This window comes from Crocuta crocuta, unplaced genomic scaffold (assembly GCF_008692635.1).
Source record: "Crocuta crocuta isolate KB4526 unplaced genomic scaffold, BGI_CrCroc_1.0 scaffold177, whole genome shotgun sequence".
Lineage (NCBI taxonomy): Eukaryota > Metazoa > Chordata > Mammalia > Carnivora > Hyaenidae > Crocuta > Crocuta crocuta.
The window spans coordinates 2,601,793-2,614,102 of NW_027531880.1; the positions used below are offsets into that span (position 1 = coordinate 2,601,793).

Sequence of the window (12,310 nt, forward strand, 5' to 3'; positions counted from 1 at the left end):
AATTAATTCAGGGGCGCCTAGGTGGCTCAGTTGGTTAAGCGTCTGACTTCGGCTCAGGTCATAATCTCAGAGTTCATGGGTTCGAGACCCGCATCGGGCTCTGTGCTGACAGCTCAGAGCCTGAAGCCTGCTTCAGATTCTGTGTCTCACTCTCTGTGCCCCTCCCCACACATGTTCTATCTCTCTGTCTCCCAAAAATAAATAAACGGTAAAAAAAAAGAAAAAAAAAATTTAAGGAACTAACCAATTCACATTCTAATAACATTTCCTTTAACATAATCATGTTTCTGGTTTCTATAGTTTTATGGCAGTATTTTCTTTCTCAGTGGCTTTTCTAAGCTGAGACAATGTCCCTTGTACATAAATGCTGTTAAAAAAAATCAAACCACTATGTCATTGTTTTAGGATACATCTATAATTTTATTATAAAACCATTCTTTTGGCATTAGTTGGTTACAGTGATAGCAAGATACTGTGAGTGTGGCATAGCAGCTCTAACGTAACAACTGCATCCCCTGCTTCCTGAACCAAAATTTAAATTACCTTATATCCATTACATACAAGTTACCTGCACTCATTAATGCTGCCAATTCTGATGCATATACCTTGGACGGAGGAGCTGATGCTAAGGGATTAGAGCAAATGTTGTAAGACTACAAAAGTTCCTGAGCCGGACTTTGTTTCTTCTCCCTCCCCCCAAATCACTTTACTTTAGAAGAATCAAATTACTAGTCTGAATAGCAGCAGCACCCAAGGAGCATCACACTTAGTTCTTGTTAAAAAGCAATACCTGTGCAATGCACGTTTTACACCACAGGCAAAGGGAATGATCGCTTTAGTTTTAAACTCCTGCTTTAAGAGTCTCTTAAAAAAATAAAATCATTCCATCGAGTTCTTCTAGATGGTATTATTGCTGTACATTTGTTGGTGGGTCACTCTCTGTGCTATGTTTGCTTTGAAGGGATCTTCCGATATATCTCCAATATTCCTTTCTTATAGTGTCCTTTTCTTTAGCTAGGATTTCACACAACTGAAAATGAAAAACAAAAATTCTTTAAAAATAATGTAAATCAATCTCTAGAGCAAATGCTTTTGAGCTAATACAGTTAAACTCAAATCATGTTCAAATGACATACACCACTATAATCACATACTGTGATCACTAGTGACCTGGGTTTTGCTCTAAACAGCAGAAATAGCCCTGCATTGAACTCCTGAAGGAACACATGGAACAGGTCATGAATATAGTCGCACCGGGCAGACCAAATTCTGAGACACCAAACAGAAAAGCAGAGTCCCCCTGGCTTACCTCTAATGCTTTATTAAGAATGTCCTCCTTGTTGTCACATTGGTTTTCTAGCATGTCTTCATAGATATCCACAAGAAAGGCAATCAGGTAGGGGGAGCTGTGACTTGGTTGTAAATCAAGTAACTGATTTAACAGATTGGGATATTTGGAAAGACCACGATCCTGTAAAATCCTAAAAAAAAATTATTCTCAACTTTGAGAAAAAAAGAACAAATATAATAGAAAGTTCAAGAGAAAATGACCTCTGTAACATGCGCAAGAGGAGGAAACTTATTTTGAATGAAGTTGAAACTTAATGAAAATTTTAAATTATGTGTGAACTTTTATCATGGATAAAAATAAAATAAAATTACATGTTGAGTACAATTAGTTAAAAAGAATAATGAAACTACTCTTGAGTGCTGACAAAAACTGAGAACTGATGGATGTAGGGGGGAGGGGAGGATGGGCATGGAGGAGGGCACTCCTGGGGATGAGCACTGGGTGTTATGTGGAAACTAATTTGACAATAAACTATTTGTAAAAAAAATAAATAAAAAATAAATAAAAAATAAAACTGTCTAAAGAGAAAAAAAAAGAATAATGAAACTTAAAAGTGATCATTTACTAACTCAAACTGCTACACAAATCAGAAAATAAGCACCTTCTTAAAATTAGGAAGTGAAAGAAGAAAACGAGAGGTGTTTCTGTTCCTTCTTAAGAAGGTTCCCTATTCTTTTAGCTCTCCAGATATTACAGGCCCCACCCCTGCACACATCAACAAATGTGACTGGCCTTTATACGTTATGCTCTTTGGGCCTAGTTTCCAGGGAGACCTCTAAGCTCAACAAGGGGCCTACTTAGGTCAGTGGCCAGGCAAATGAAACCATGTCAATTTAAGGAATGAGATTTCTAACAGGATATCTCTAGAAATGAAAACAGAAAGGTTGGCCATGCATCTGTGCAACGTGCTTATTATAAATGGTTTGCTTTGCCTTTACTATGTTCCTGAGCCAAAGAGAAATTAGGTGTGTATATCCCATTCTCAAATATAAAGACTATAGGATTCATAAATACAATTAAAATTGTATTATTGTTTGGTCATGGACTATTCTTTTTTTAATGTTTATTTTTATTTTTGAGAGAAAGAGCATGAGCGGGGGAAGTGCTGAGAGAGAGGGAGACAGAGGATCCAAAGTGAGTTCTGCACTGACAGCAGTGAGACCAATGCAGGCCTTGAACTCATGAACTGTGGGATCATGACCTGAGATGAAGTCAAATGCTCAACCAACTGAGCCACCCAAGCACCCGTAGTCATGGACTATTCTAAAAACTGTGATGGTTATGTGCTTGGGAGCTGAAAGGAAGGAGAGAAGGCACTGTTCTTGGGTGTTACTGTCTAACAGTTACACTTCCCTTAAATCCAGAAATATGGAAAATTCTTTAGTATCATTTTAGAATCTGATTAATGGGACATATTCCATGATACATATTAGTTGTTTTTTATACAAACAATCCAAAACAACCTCTTACCCTTTCAAATAGTTCCATGCACTTTCATTATGTGGTACTAGTTTGATCATTTCCAGAGTGTACCTAGAAGAAAATAAATATGTGTATAATTTGAAGAGCAGTGTAATAATTTGAAATAGTTTTCTAAGACTGTAACACAGCTTCGATATGTGTTTTCATTTCTCTTAGCGGGCTGTGACTAGGTCTAGGTCTTATCTACATTAGAGAGAATCCCTCAAGTCTGTAGCAGTCAATTCGTATTTACATAGTTCCTCCCTCCTGGAAGTTTGTACCCAATTCTAGGAAAGGACACCTAACTAATATGAAGACTCAACTCACAATAGGAAAAGAAATTGATGTGGGAGATTTCCTTTAATATAGGCTTTCCCTTTGAAGAAAATGTCAGCTAAAACAGGTTTTCCTCTTATTGGTAAAGCAATCTTGAGAAGTCTAAGATCTATATATGCCCAACAAATCATAAGTCATTCAAAAAGAAGAACTACAAAATCTCAGGAGCTGTAATAAAAAATAAGACAGCATGGAAATTACATAGACAATAAAAACGAGAAACCAACACAACTATATATTTCTTATATTCTAAACGATTTGATTATAGATCTTATATTCTAACCATGATGTGATTAACAGTCAATGGACACTCTCTTTCTCTTCCTTTTAACCAGGTTACTAAATATAATTCAGATCCAATTACAGTAAGTTCCAAGAGAGTTAAAGAACTTAGCTTCATTACCCACTTGCTCAAATAAGTCACCGACTAAAATTTAGTAATCTTGATTTTATTGCAATGCCGTTAGATTTTTTTTCACAGAGAGTAGTACAGTAGTCCCACTTTATCTGCAGAAGATAGGCTCCCAAACCCTCAGTAGATGCCTGAACCACAGAGTATCAAATCCTATATACTAGGTTTTTTTCCTATACATACGTACCTATGATAATGTTTATAGATACCAAGAGATTAACAATTAACAAGATAGAACAATTATAACAATATACTCATTGTAATAAAAGTTATATGAATGTGGTTTCTCTCAAAATATATTAGACTGTACTCACCCTTCTTGTGATGATGTAAAATAATAAAATGCTACATGATGGGGCACCTGGGTGGCTCAGTCAGTTAAGTGTCCGACCTCAGCTCAGGTCATGATCTGACAATCTGTGAGTTTGAGCCCCATGTTGGGCTCTGTACTGACAGCTCAGAGCCTGGAGCCTGCTTCAGATTCTGTGTCTCCCTCTCTTTGCCCTCCCCCACCACCTCGTGGTCTGTCTCACTCTCAAAATAATGACATAAAATTTTTTTTTTAAATGCTACATGGAAGACGAAGTAAGGTAAAGAACAGGCATTGTGACAGAGCAGTATATACTACCTAATGTCTCACCATACAAGTCATCAGGAAGATCATGTTTCTGGATCTCATGGCTGACCACAAGTAACTGAAACCCTGGAAAGTGAAACCACACAGTAAAGGGGTGGGAGGAGGGACTACTGTAATAATAAACTCATTCAGCACTATGAAAAGGTTTTTTTCCAACATTTTTACATGACCTAATGTTTCCAGTTATTTTTAAAACCATGTCCCTGCAGGTCTTCACTAGTCATTGTAGATTATTAACTTCACTTTGGCAATAGCTGAAGAATTTTATTTATTTTAAATCTTTATTTACTTTTGAGAGAGAGAGAGAGAGAGAGCAAGCAAGGGAACAACAGAGAGAGAAGGAGACACAGAATCTAAAGCAGGCTCCAGGCTCTGAACTGTAAGCACAGAGCCCAACGTGGGGCTCGAACCCATGAACCGTGAGATCATGACCTGAGCCGAAGTTGGACGCTCAACAAACTGAGCTACCCAGGCACCCCTGAAGAATTTTATTTACATACAAATGCACTAAACTATTATCCATTTTAATGGTTAAAACATGGAATTTGAGGTCAGAAAGCCTAGCTTCTAATAGCCCCATCAATTATCATCCAGGTGCTCTTAGGCACATTATAGAACTACTCTGAACTTCAAGTTCTTCATCAGATATCTCATAGTGTGGTTATGAAAATTAAATAAAAATTCTCAGCATGTAGTAAATGTTTAATAAATGGTAACTATTATTAATAGTACTAGTAGACTGTGTACTCATAGAAATAAGGCCAGGATATATTAAATGAAAAAAAGCAATGTGTATAATACCATTGCCTACGTGCTGTAATATAGGTTTACAAATATATTTAATAAGGTTTGGAAAGATTCACACTAATTGTAGCTCACTCTAAACAATGGGGTATGAGAAGAGAATGAATAAGAGATTTTGATATTTTACTTCAGGTAATTCAGTACAATTTTCCCCTACAACTAGACTTCATTACTTTTATAACAAAAGGAAAAAAACAAATCATCAAGTACACCTATATTCTTTAGAGTTAAAAAATTTAGTTATCTAGTTAATTCTAGATAACTACAGCTCTCTAAGCACTTTATTTCCTTTACCTTATCTTAATGGTAACATCTTAAATATAGAAAAATTTTAGATTCTTTTTTTAAAAACAATTTCTTAAAGATTTCTTTTTTGAGAGATAGTGCATATGCAAGTGGTGGAGCAGCAGAGAAAGAGAGAGAGAGAGAGAGAGAGAGGAAGAGAGAGAGAGGGAGAGGGAGAGGGAGAGAGAGAGAGAGAGAGAAATATCTTAAGCAGGCTCCACGCCTGACGCGGGGCTCAATCTCACCACTGGGAATCATGACCCGGTCAAATCAAGAGTCAGATGCTTAACCGACTGAGCCACCCAGGTGCCCCAAAAGATTTTATTTTTAAACAATCTCTACACCCCAAGCCTGAGATCAAAAGTCACATCCTTCACCAACTGAGCCAACCAGACAAATCCCTGAAAAACTCAGAGATTCTTGACTGATTATTTGTTTGGTGACACCTGCCTTTGAAGGCTATGAAAAGTTCTCATTTTCCATTCTTCACACTCAGTTTTTAAGTGTCTTCTTACATCTAGCCTAATGAAGTATACTATGGTAAATAAGGAGTATGTAGTGTTTGAAATTCCTAATTATTAATTGGATTAATTTAAGGAAGAGTAACCTGAAGCATTCTACCTTTTGGCAAGAAAGTTATTTAACTCTCTAAAAATAGGACACTTTGCTGTCCTTCAGAGTACTTCTGTCCTAATCCTCACAACAGAGTATCAACTCTAAAAGAAAAAGGCATAATATTTAAGGGCTGGGTGATAAGTCTGAATTTTCTCTACTCAAGCCTCAGTATTTACGTTTAATAATAAAATTATTTCAGTAAGTTCACAGTTATCCCTTAGATCAGTACTATTCAACAGAGATGAAAATATTCTTTATCTGTGCTCTCCAATATAGTTAGTAATCATTAGCCATATGTGGATCCTGAACCCCTGAGTGAGATGCATACAACTGAGGAACTGAATTATGTGATTTGAATTAATTTGAATTTAAGCAGCCATCTGTGGCCAGTGACTACCATATTAGACAGTACAGCTTTGGAGAGGAGAGCAGTAAAAAGAAAAGTAGAAGATATGTTTGAGGGCTATGTGGTGCTCCAGAAAGAAGCCTGAGCAGAAAGCAGAGAGTTAATGCAGGACACTTGATTATAAATGTTGGGTTTTTTTTTTTTTTAATTTAAATCACCAGATCTTTATATAGAACACACAAAGGAAAAGCCAGCTGCCCTGATCCAAACAGAAATAATAGCAAAGGAGATAAAAGCAGATGGTCCTAAAAATCAGCATTTCCCAGGAACTGTTAAAGCAACTTTTTTTCTTTCTTCTTCTTCTTTTTTTTTTCTAAAGTAAACTCCAGACCAATGTGGGGCTTGAACTCATGACCCTGATTATCAAAAGTCATATGCTCGGGGCACCTGGGTGGCTAGGTCGGCTGAGGATCTGACTTCGGTTCAGGTCATGACATTGCGGTTCCTAAGTTTGGGCCCCACGTTGGGCTTGCTGCTCTTAGTGCAGAGCCTGCTTGGGATCTTCTGTCCCCCCGCTCCATCTCTCTCTTGCTTGTGCTCTCTCAAAAATAAATAAACATTAAAAAAACAAGAGTCACATGCTCTACCGACTGACCTAGTCAGGTGCCCCTAAAGCAACTTTTATAATTAAAATGATGAGTATGTCCTCATCAGGCTATAAAAACAATAAATATATTCAAATTTAAAACAGATATCGAGACAAAACAGACAGAAAAGAGGTGGCTGTTAATGTTTATGGATATTAGTATTCATGCCAATTCATAAAATTCTTTTAACAGCATTTTGTATGCTAAAGCAGTAGTTTTCAATTGCAGATGGTTTTGCCCCACAGCCCACAGAGGACATCTGGCAATGTCTGGGGACATTTTTGTCTGTCACAGCTTGGGGACAGGGAATTACTAATGATATAATAGGGTATAGTGCCTGGGTGGCTCAGTCAGTTAAGTGTCGACCTTAGCTCAGGTCATGATCTTGCGGCTCTTGAGATCGAACCCCACATCAGGTTCTGTGCTGACAGCTCAGAGCCTGGATCCTACTTCTGATTGTGTCTCCCTTTATCTTTCTCAAAAATAATAAACATTAAAAAAAAAAATAGGCATACAGGCCAGGAATGCTACTAAAAACCCTACAATATATAGGACAGTTCCCTACAACAAAGACTTATCCTGCTCTAAACCCTGCACTGTAGAGTAACATGGCCTATAGGGACTGACTAAAGGGACTACAAGGGCACCAGAATTTAATAAAATACACTTGCTTTTGTTTTGTTTTGACATTGCAATGCTGGTTTCAGAAGTAGAATTCAGTGACTCATCACTTACATATAACACCCAGTGCTCATCACAAGTGCCCTCCTTAACACCCAACACCCATCTAGCCCATCTCCTCCCTCCCTCCCTCCATCAACCTTCCGTGTGTTCTCTATCATTAAGTCTCTGAGATAGTTTTAAAATAAAGCTTCCTAGACACTACGAAATCTGACTTCTTCTCAGTCTATAGTAGTAACAGTATTTCAAGAAATGTAAGACACTACAAAGTAGAGTAGACTATAGTATTTGTAAATTTATCATTATAGACTTCATCCATGTATTCTTTCCCACTAGTTCCATGAGGGCAGGATCAGGGGCAGTCTTTTTTTTTTTTTTTTTGAAAATTTTTTCAGTGTTAATTCTTTTTTTGAGAGACAGAGCACAAGCTGGGGAGAGGGAGAGGCTCTGAGCTGTCAGCACAGACTCCAATGCGGGGCTCAAACCCACGACCTATAACATCATGACCTGAGCTGAAGTTGGACGCTTAACCGACTGAGCCACCCAGGCGCCCCAGGAACAGTCTTGATCTTTGCTGTATCCCCAGTGCCTGAGACATGATAGGCACACAAATGTTCTTTTAATGAGTGAGCAAGTGAAGATTACTAACTGGACTTCTCTCTCCAATATAGCACGATCATTGTAGCCAGTGGTGTTAGAAATTACGAAGTATCTTTGGTTCCAGACAGAGTTATTTCTCACATCCTCTTTAAGAAGTTGGTCTACATACTGCAGTTCATTATCCCAAAGTTTAAATTCCTAAGAGAAAACACAAAACAACCAATTAGAAATGTCCCATTATTTTTTAAGATTTTATTTTTAAGTAATTTCCACACCCAGTGTGGGGTTTGAACTCAAAACCCTGTGATCAAGAGCCAAATGCTCCACCAATTGAGCCAGCCAGGAACCCCCAGAAACATCGCATTATTAATAAAAAATGAAATTTCAGCACAGCTAGGTAAAAATGAAGATGTGGGTAGGACTCATGGAGGAAAGTGATAGTTGCAGGTCAAGGAAATGAAGGGGGGAAAGAAAAGTCATAAAAGACAAGAGAATGGTCACAAGGAAGGAAAAAAATTTAGGAAGACAAAGTATCCTGTACCATCTTTTTGAGAACAATTAGATACCAAGAGGCATGTTTATACTACTTAAATAGACCCAAGAATTACTCTAAAGGATTAAATCACAGGCAAAAATAAATAAATAAATAAATAAAAGGCATATCTAACTCAATGCTTATGCATTATTTAAGGTGAAAATTTAGAGGGGAAAAAACACAAACTCAGCAATAAGGAAATGATAAACTATAGTTGAGTATATTAATTTAATGGTTTTGATATGAATATATAATATTAAGTAAAAGGGAATATTAAAAATGCTCATATATGATAAAACTACATTAAAATACATGTGGAGAAATATACAAAACTGGATTTAAATATACATTTTTACATTATGGAACTGTTTTAATAAAAATGATCACAGGGAGAAGAGAAACAATAAAGATAATTTTAAAAAGAAATGAAATGGTCAAAATTTACAAACGTGGCAAAAACTGGGGATAACTATGAAAAATCCAATGGAATTACACCTCTTATTTGATAATGGCAAAAAGGTAGAATTTCATATAAAATTAAAATACCAGTATCTTTAGAAAATGTATCCCTTTAATCAAATTAGAAACGTTTAAATTTTTAAGAAAAAAAATTGTGAAATGCTCTTGGTAAAGTGAATAGCACTCAAAGTAGCAATTACTGGAAAAAATTCACAGGAAACAACACTAGAATTGTTTGCTAGAATAAATAAATGCCCAGAGTAGGAGTTTTAACTATTCTCTTCTATTCAAGATTTAGCATAAAATTTTAACAAGTGGGCAGAAATAAAATACTATTACTGTAACATCATATTCCAAAGTATATGTGTGCAAACTCCCCAGTAGGTACAATGTCCCTGTTAATTAAAATAATGCAGCTACATTAAAAAATTACAACTACATTTTCTATTCAACTTGCTAGCAAATATAAAATGTGATACAAATTCGATCTAAAAATTACAAAAGTTACTATTATTCTTCTTTAATATGAAGCTACTTACCAACGTATCTTGAAAGATTATAAAAAGAGTCAACATGAAGGATGTCAGGTTTTAGTTAACTATCTTAATAGTTCTTAGTTATTACAATTGTGTGTAATGATCTATACGTGTGTTTTAGTTCAGGAGTATACTTACCTTCAACAGTAATTTTAATTATTTAATTAAGTTAAAACATAATCTGAAAAACACTGTAACAAGAAAGGCAATACCTGAATAACCCACTGTCGATGTTGCCAGGCATGATAATTCTTTGCATCCTGATTGAGAATATCAGCAATAAACTCAAGCTCCTGAGATGGATCTTTGAGCCATTCCACTAATACTCGCCTATGATGCCTAAGGCCCAGAAAAGAAAGAGGTTTTGTGTTAATGTATCCAAGAACTAAGGTATCAACTGCATGTGTTGTATTAGGCAATGTGGAGGGACACTCAAAAAACAGATATTCACCTCTAATTCTCAAGATTCTACTGGAGAGAAAAGGTTAACAAAGAATAAACACTAAGAGGGAAAAGTTACAAAACAGTCAGTAAGAGCTGAGAAACAGAAAAGAGTGATTTGTGTGTAAAATGAAATCAGATACTCAGGGTTTAAAGAAGGTTTATTTCAAGCTAAATCTGGAAGTCCAGTAATGTTTTGACAACAAGAAAATCCTGTCAAAGAATTCTGAAACATTCCCAGATGGCATAATGAGACTAGAGGAAATGTGATACTACTTAATCAAGTATAGAAGTTCCTCTGGTTATAAACAGGCTCTCAGTTCTTCTGAAGTCTACAGCATCACCATACAAGCAACTGCTCATTCCACCAGATCGTGGGCAGAATTGAATTCACTTCTACTCTGGCAAGTAGCTATGACAAGCTGCAAGTTTGTCAAGAGTTATTTGTGTGATAGGAGAATGCTTAGATTTTCGGTTGGATTCTCTCTTTTTTTTTTAGCTAAAATATTTACGGGGTGCCTGGGTGGCTCAGTCAGTTAAGCGTCCATCTTAGGCTCAGGTCATGGTCTCACGGCTCATGGGTTCGAGCCCTGCATGGGGCTCTGTGCTGACAGCTAGCTCAGAGCCTGAAGCCTGCTTCAGATTCTGTGTCTCCCTCTCTCTCTGACCCTCCCTTGCTCACCCTGTCTCTCTCTCTCTCTCTCAGAAATAAAAACATTTAAAAAAAATTTTAAATAAAAATAAAATATTTATAAAAATATTAGTGAAAATGTTTTAAAAGTCATTGTGGTGATGGTTGTATATTATTTGTAACTACACTAAAACCAGTGAACTGTACACTTCTTTTTAAAGTTTATTTTTGAGAAAGAAAGAGTGCAGGAAGGGCAGAGAGAGAGAGAGAGAGAGGGAGGGAGGGAGAGAGGTAAGGAAGGAGAATTCTAAACAGGCTCCATACTGTCAGCACTGAGCTGGATGTGGAGCTCAAACTCACGAACCATGAAATAATGACCTGGGCTCAAACCAAGAGTCAAACACGAATGAGCCACCCAGAAGCCCCTATTTATTTTTTTAAGTTTATTTATTTTGAGATAGACAGAGCACAAGTGGGAGAGGGGCAGAGAGAGAGGGATCTGAATCGGGCTTTCTGCTATTAGCAGAGAACCCGATGCTGGATTTGAACTCACAAACTGTGAGATCATGATCAGACACCTACCCGACTGAGCCACCCAGGTGCCCTGAACTGTACACTTTAAATGGGTAAATAGTAGGGGTGCCTGGCTGGCTTAGTTGGTAAACCATAAGACTCCTGATCTTGGGGTCATGATTTCAAGACTGGCATTCGGTGTAGAACTTATTAAATAAATAAATTGGTAAATAGTATAATATGTGAGTTATATCTCAATAAAGCTGTTTTTTAAAAAAACTCCATTAGTATTCAATACACTGACAGTGAGTAGGGGGGCTGGGACCCTGGGTGGCTCAGCTAGTTAAGCATCAGACTCTTGATTTCAGTTCAGGCCATGATCCCAGGGTCTGGGATTGAGCCCCATATTGGGCTCCGTGGTGAGCATGGCTCCTGCTTGGGATTCTCTCTTTCCCTTTACCACTCTCCCCTGCTTACATTCTCTCCAAAAAAATAAATAAATAACAAAAATATAAAAGTGAGTAAGAGTGATGGGGAAAAGTGGAAAGATTTGATTTAATGCTTAACAAATGACCCATTTGCATGCATGGAAAATTTAAAAAGCCATCTTTTAAGGGTGCCCAGGTTACTCAGTCAGCTGAACATCTGACTCGATTTTGGCTCAGGTCATGATCTCACACTTCATGGTTTGAACCTTGCATCCAGTTCTGTACTGGAAGCACTAAGCCTGCTTGGGATTTTTCTCTCTTTCTCTCTCCTCCCAACTCACATTCTCTCTCTCAAAATAAATATTTTTTAAAAATAACTTAAAAAATAAATAAAAATTCATCTTACAGAATATTAAGAAGGCAAGATACTACTAAGAGGAAGATCCAAGAGGGAAAGGCTTTTAAATTTATTTCAGAAAAATTCCAATATAGTGAACACTAGGAATTTATGTTTCTAGATTCCTGCTACTTCTGTAATTTAGGAAAAACTTAAGAATTGGGACCTGGGGCGTCTGGGTGGCTCAGTCAGTTA

At 36.9% G+C, this 12,310-nt stretch overlaps 1 protein-coding gene across 1 annotated transcript in view; it reads right to left on the reverse strand.

The window, feature by feature from the left end:
• Positions 1-396: 396 nt before the first annotated feature.
• The window catches only part of FNTA (farnesyltransferase, CAAX box, subunit alpha), a 33,322-nt gene continuing 21,408 nt past the window's right edge, over positions 397-12,310 (reverse strand). Inside the window, exons 5-9 of the mRNA XM_077773074.1 lie at positions 9,918-10,044; positions 8,225-8,373; positions 2,822-2,884; positions 1,310-1,481; positions 397-1,030 (exon numbers count right to left, since the gene is read on the reverse strand). Of these exons, the coding sequence (XP_077629200.1) occupies positions 908-1,030; positions 1,310-1,481; positions 2,822-2,884; positions 8,225-8,373; positions 9,918-10,044 (634 nt within the window). The 3' untranslated portion in view covers positions 397-907. The remainder of the gene's footprint in view (positions 1,031-1,309; positions 1,482-2,821; positions 2,885-8,224; positions 8,374-9,917; positions 10,045-12,310) is intronic.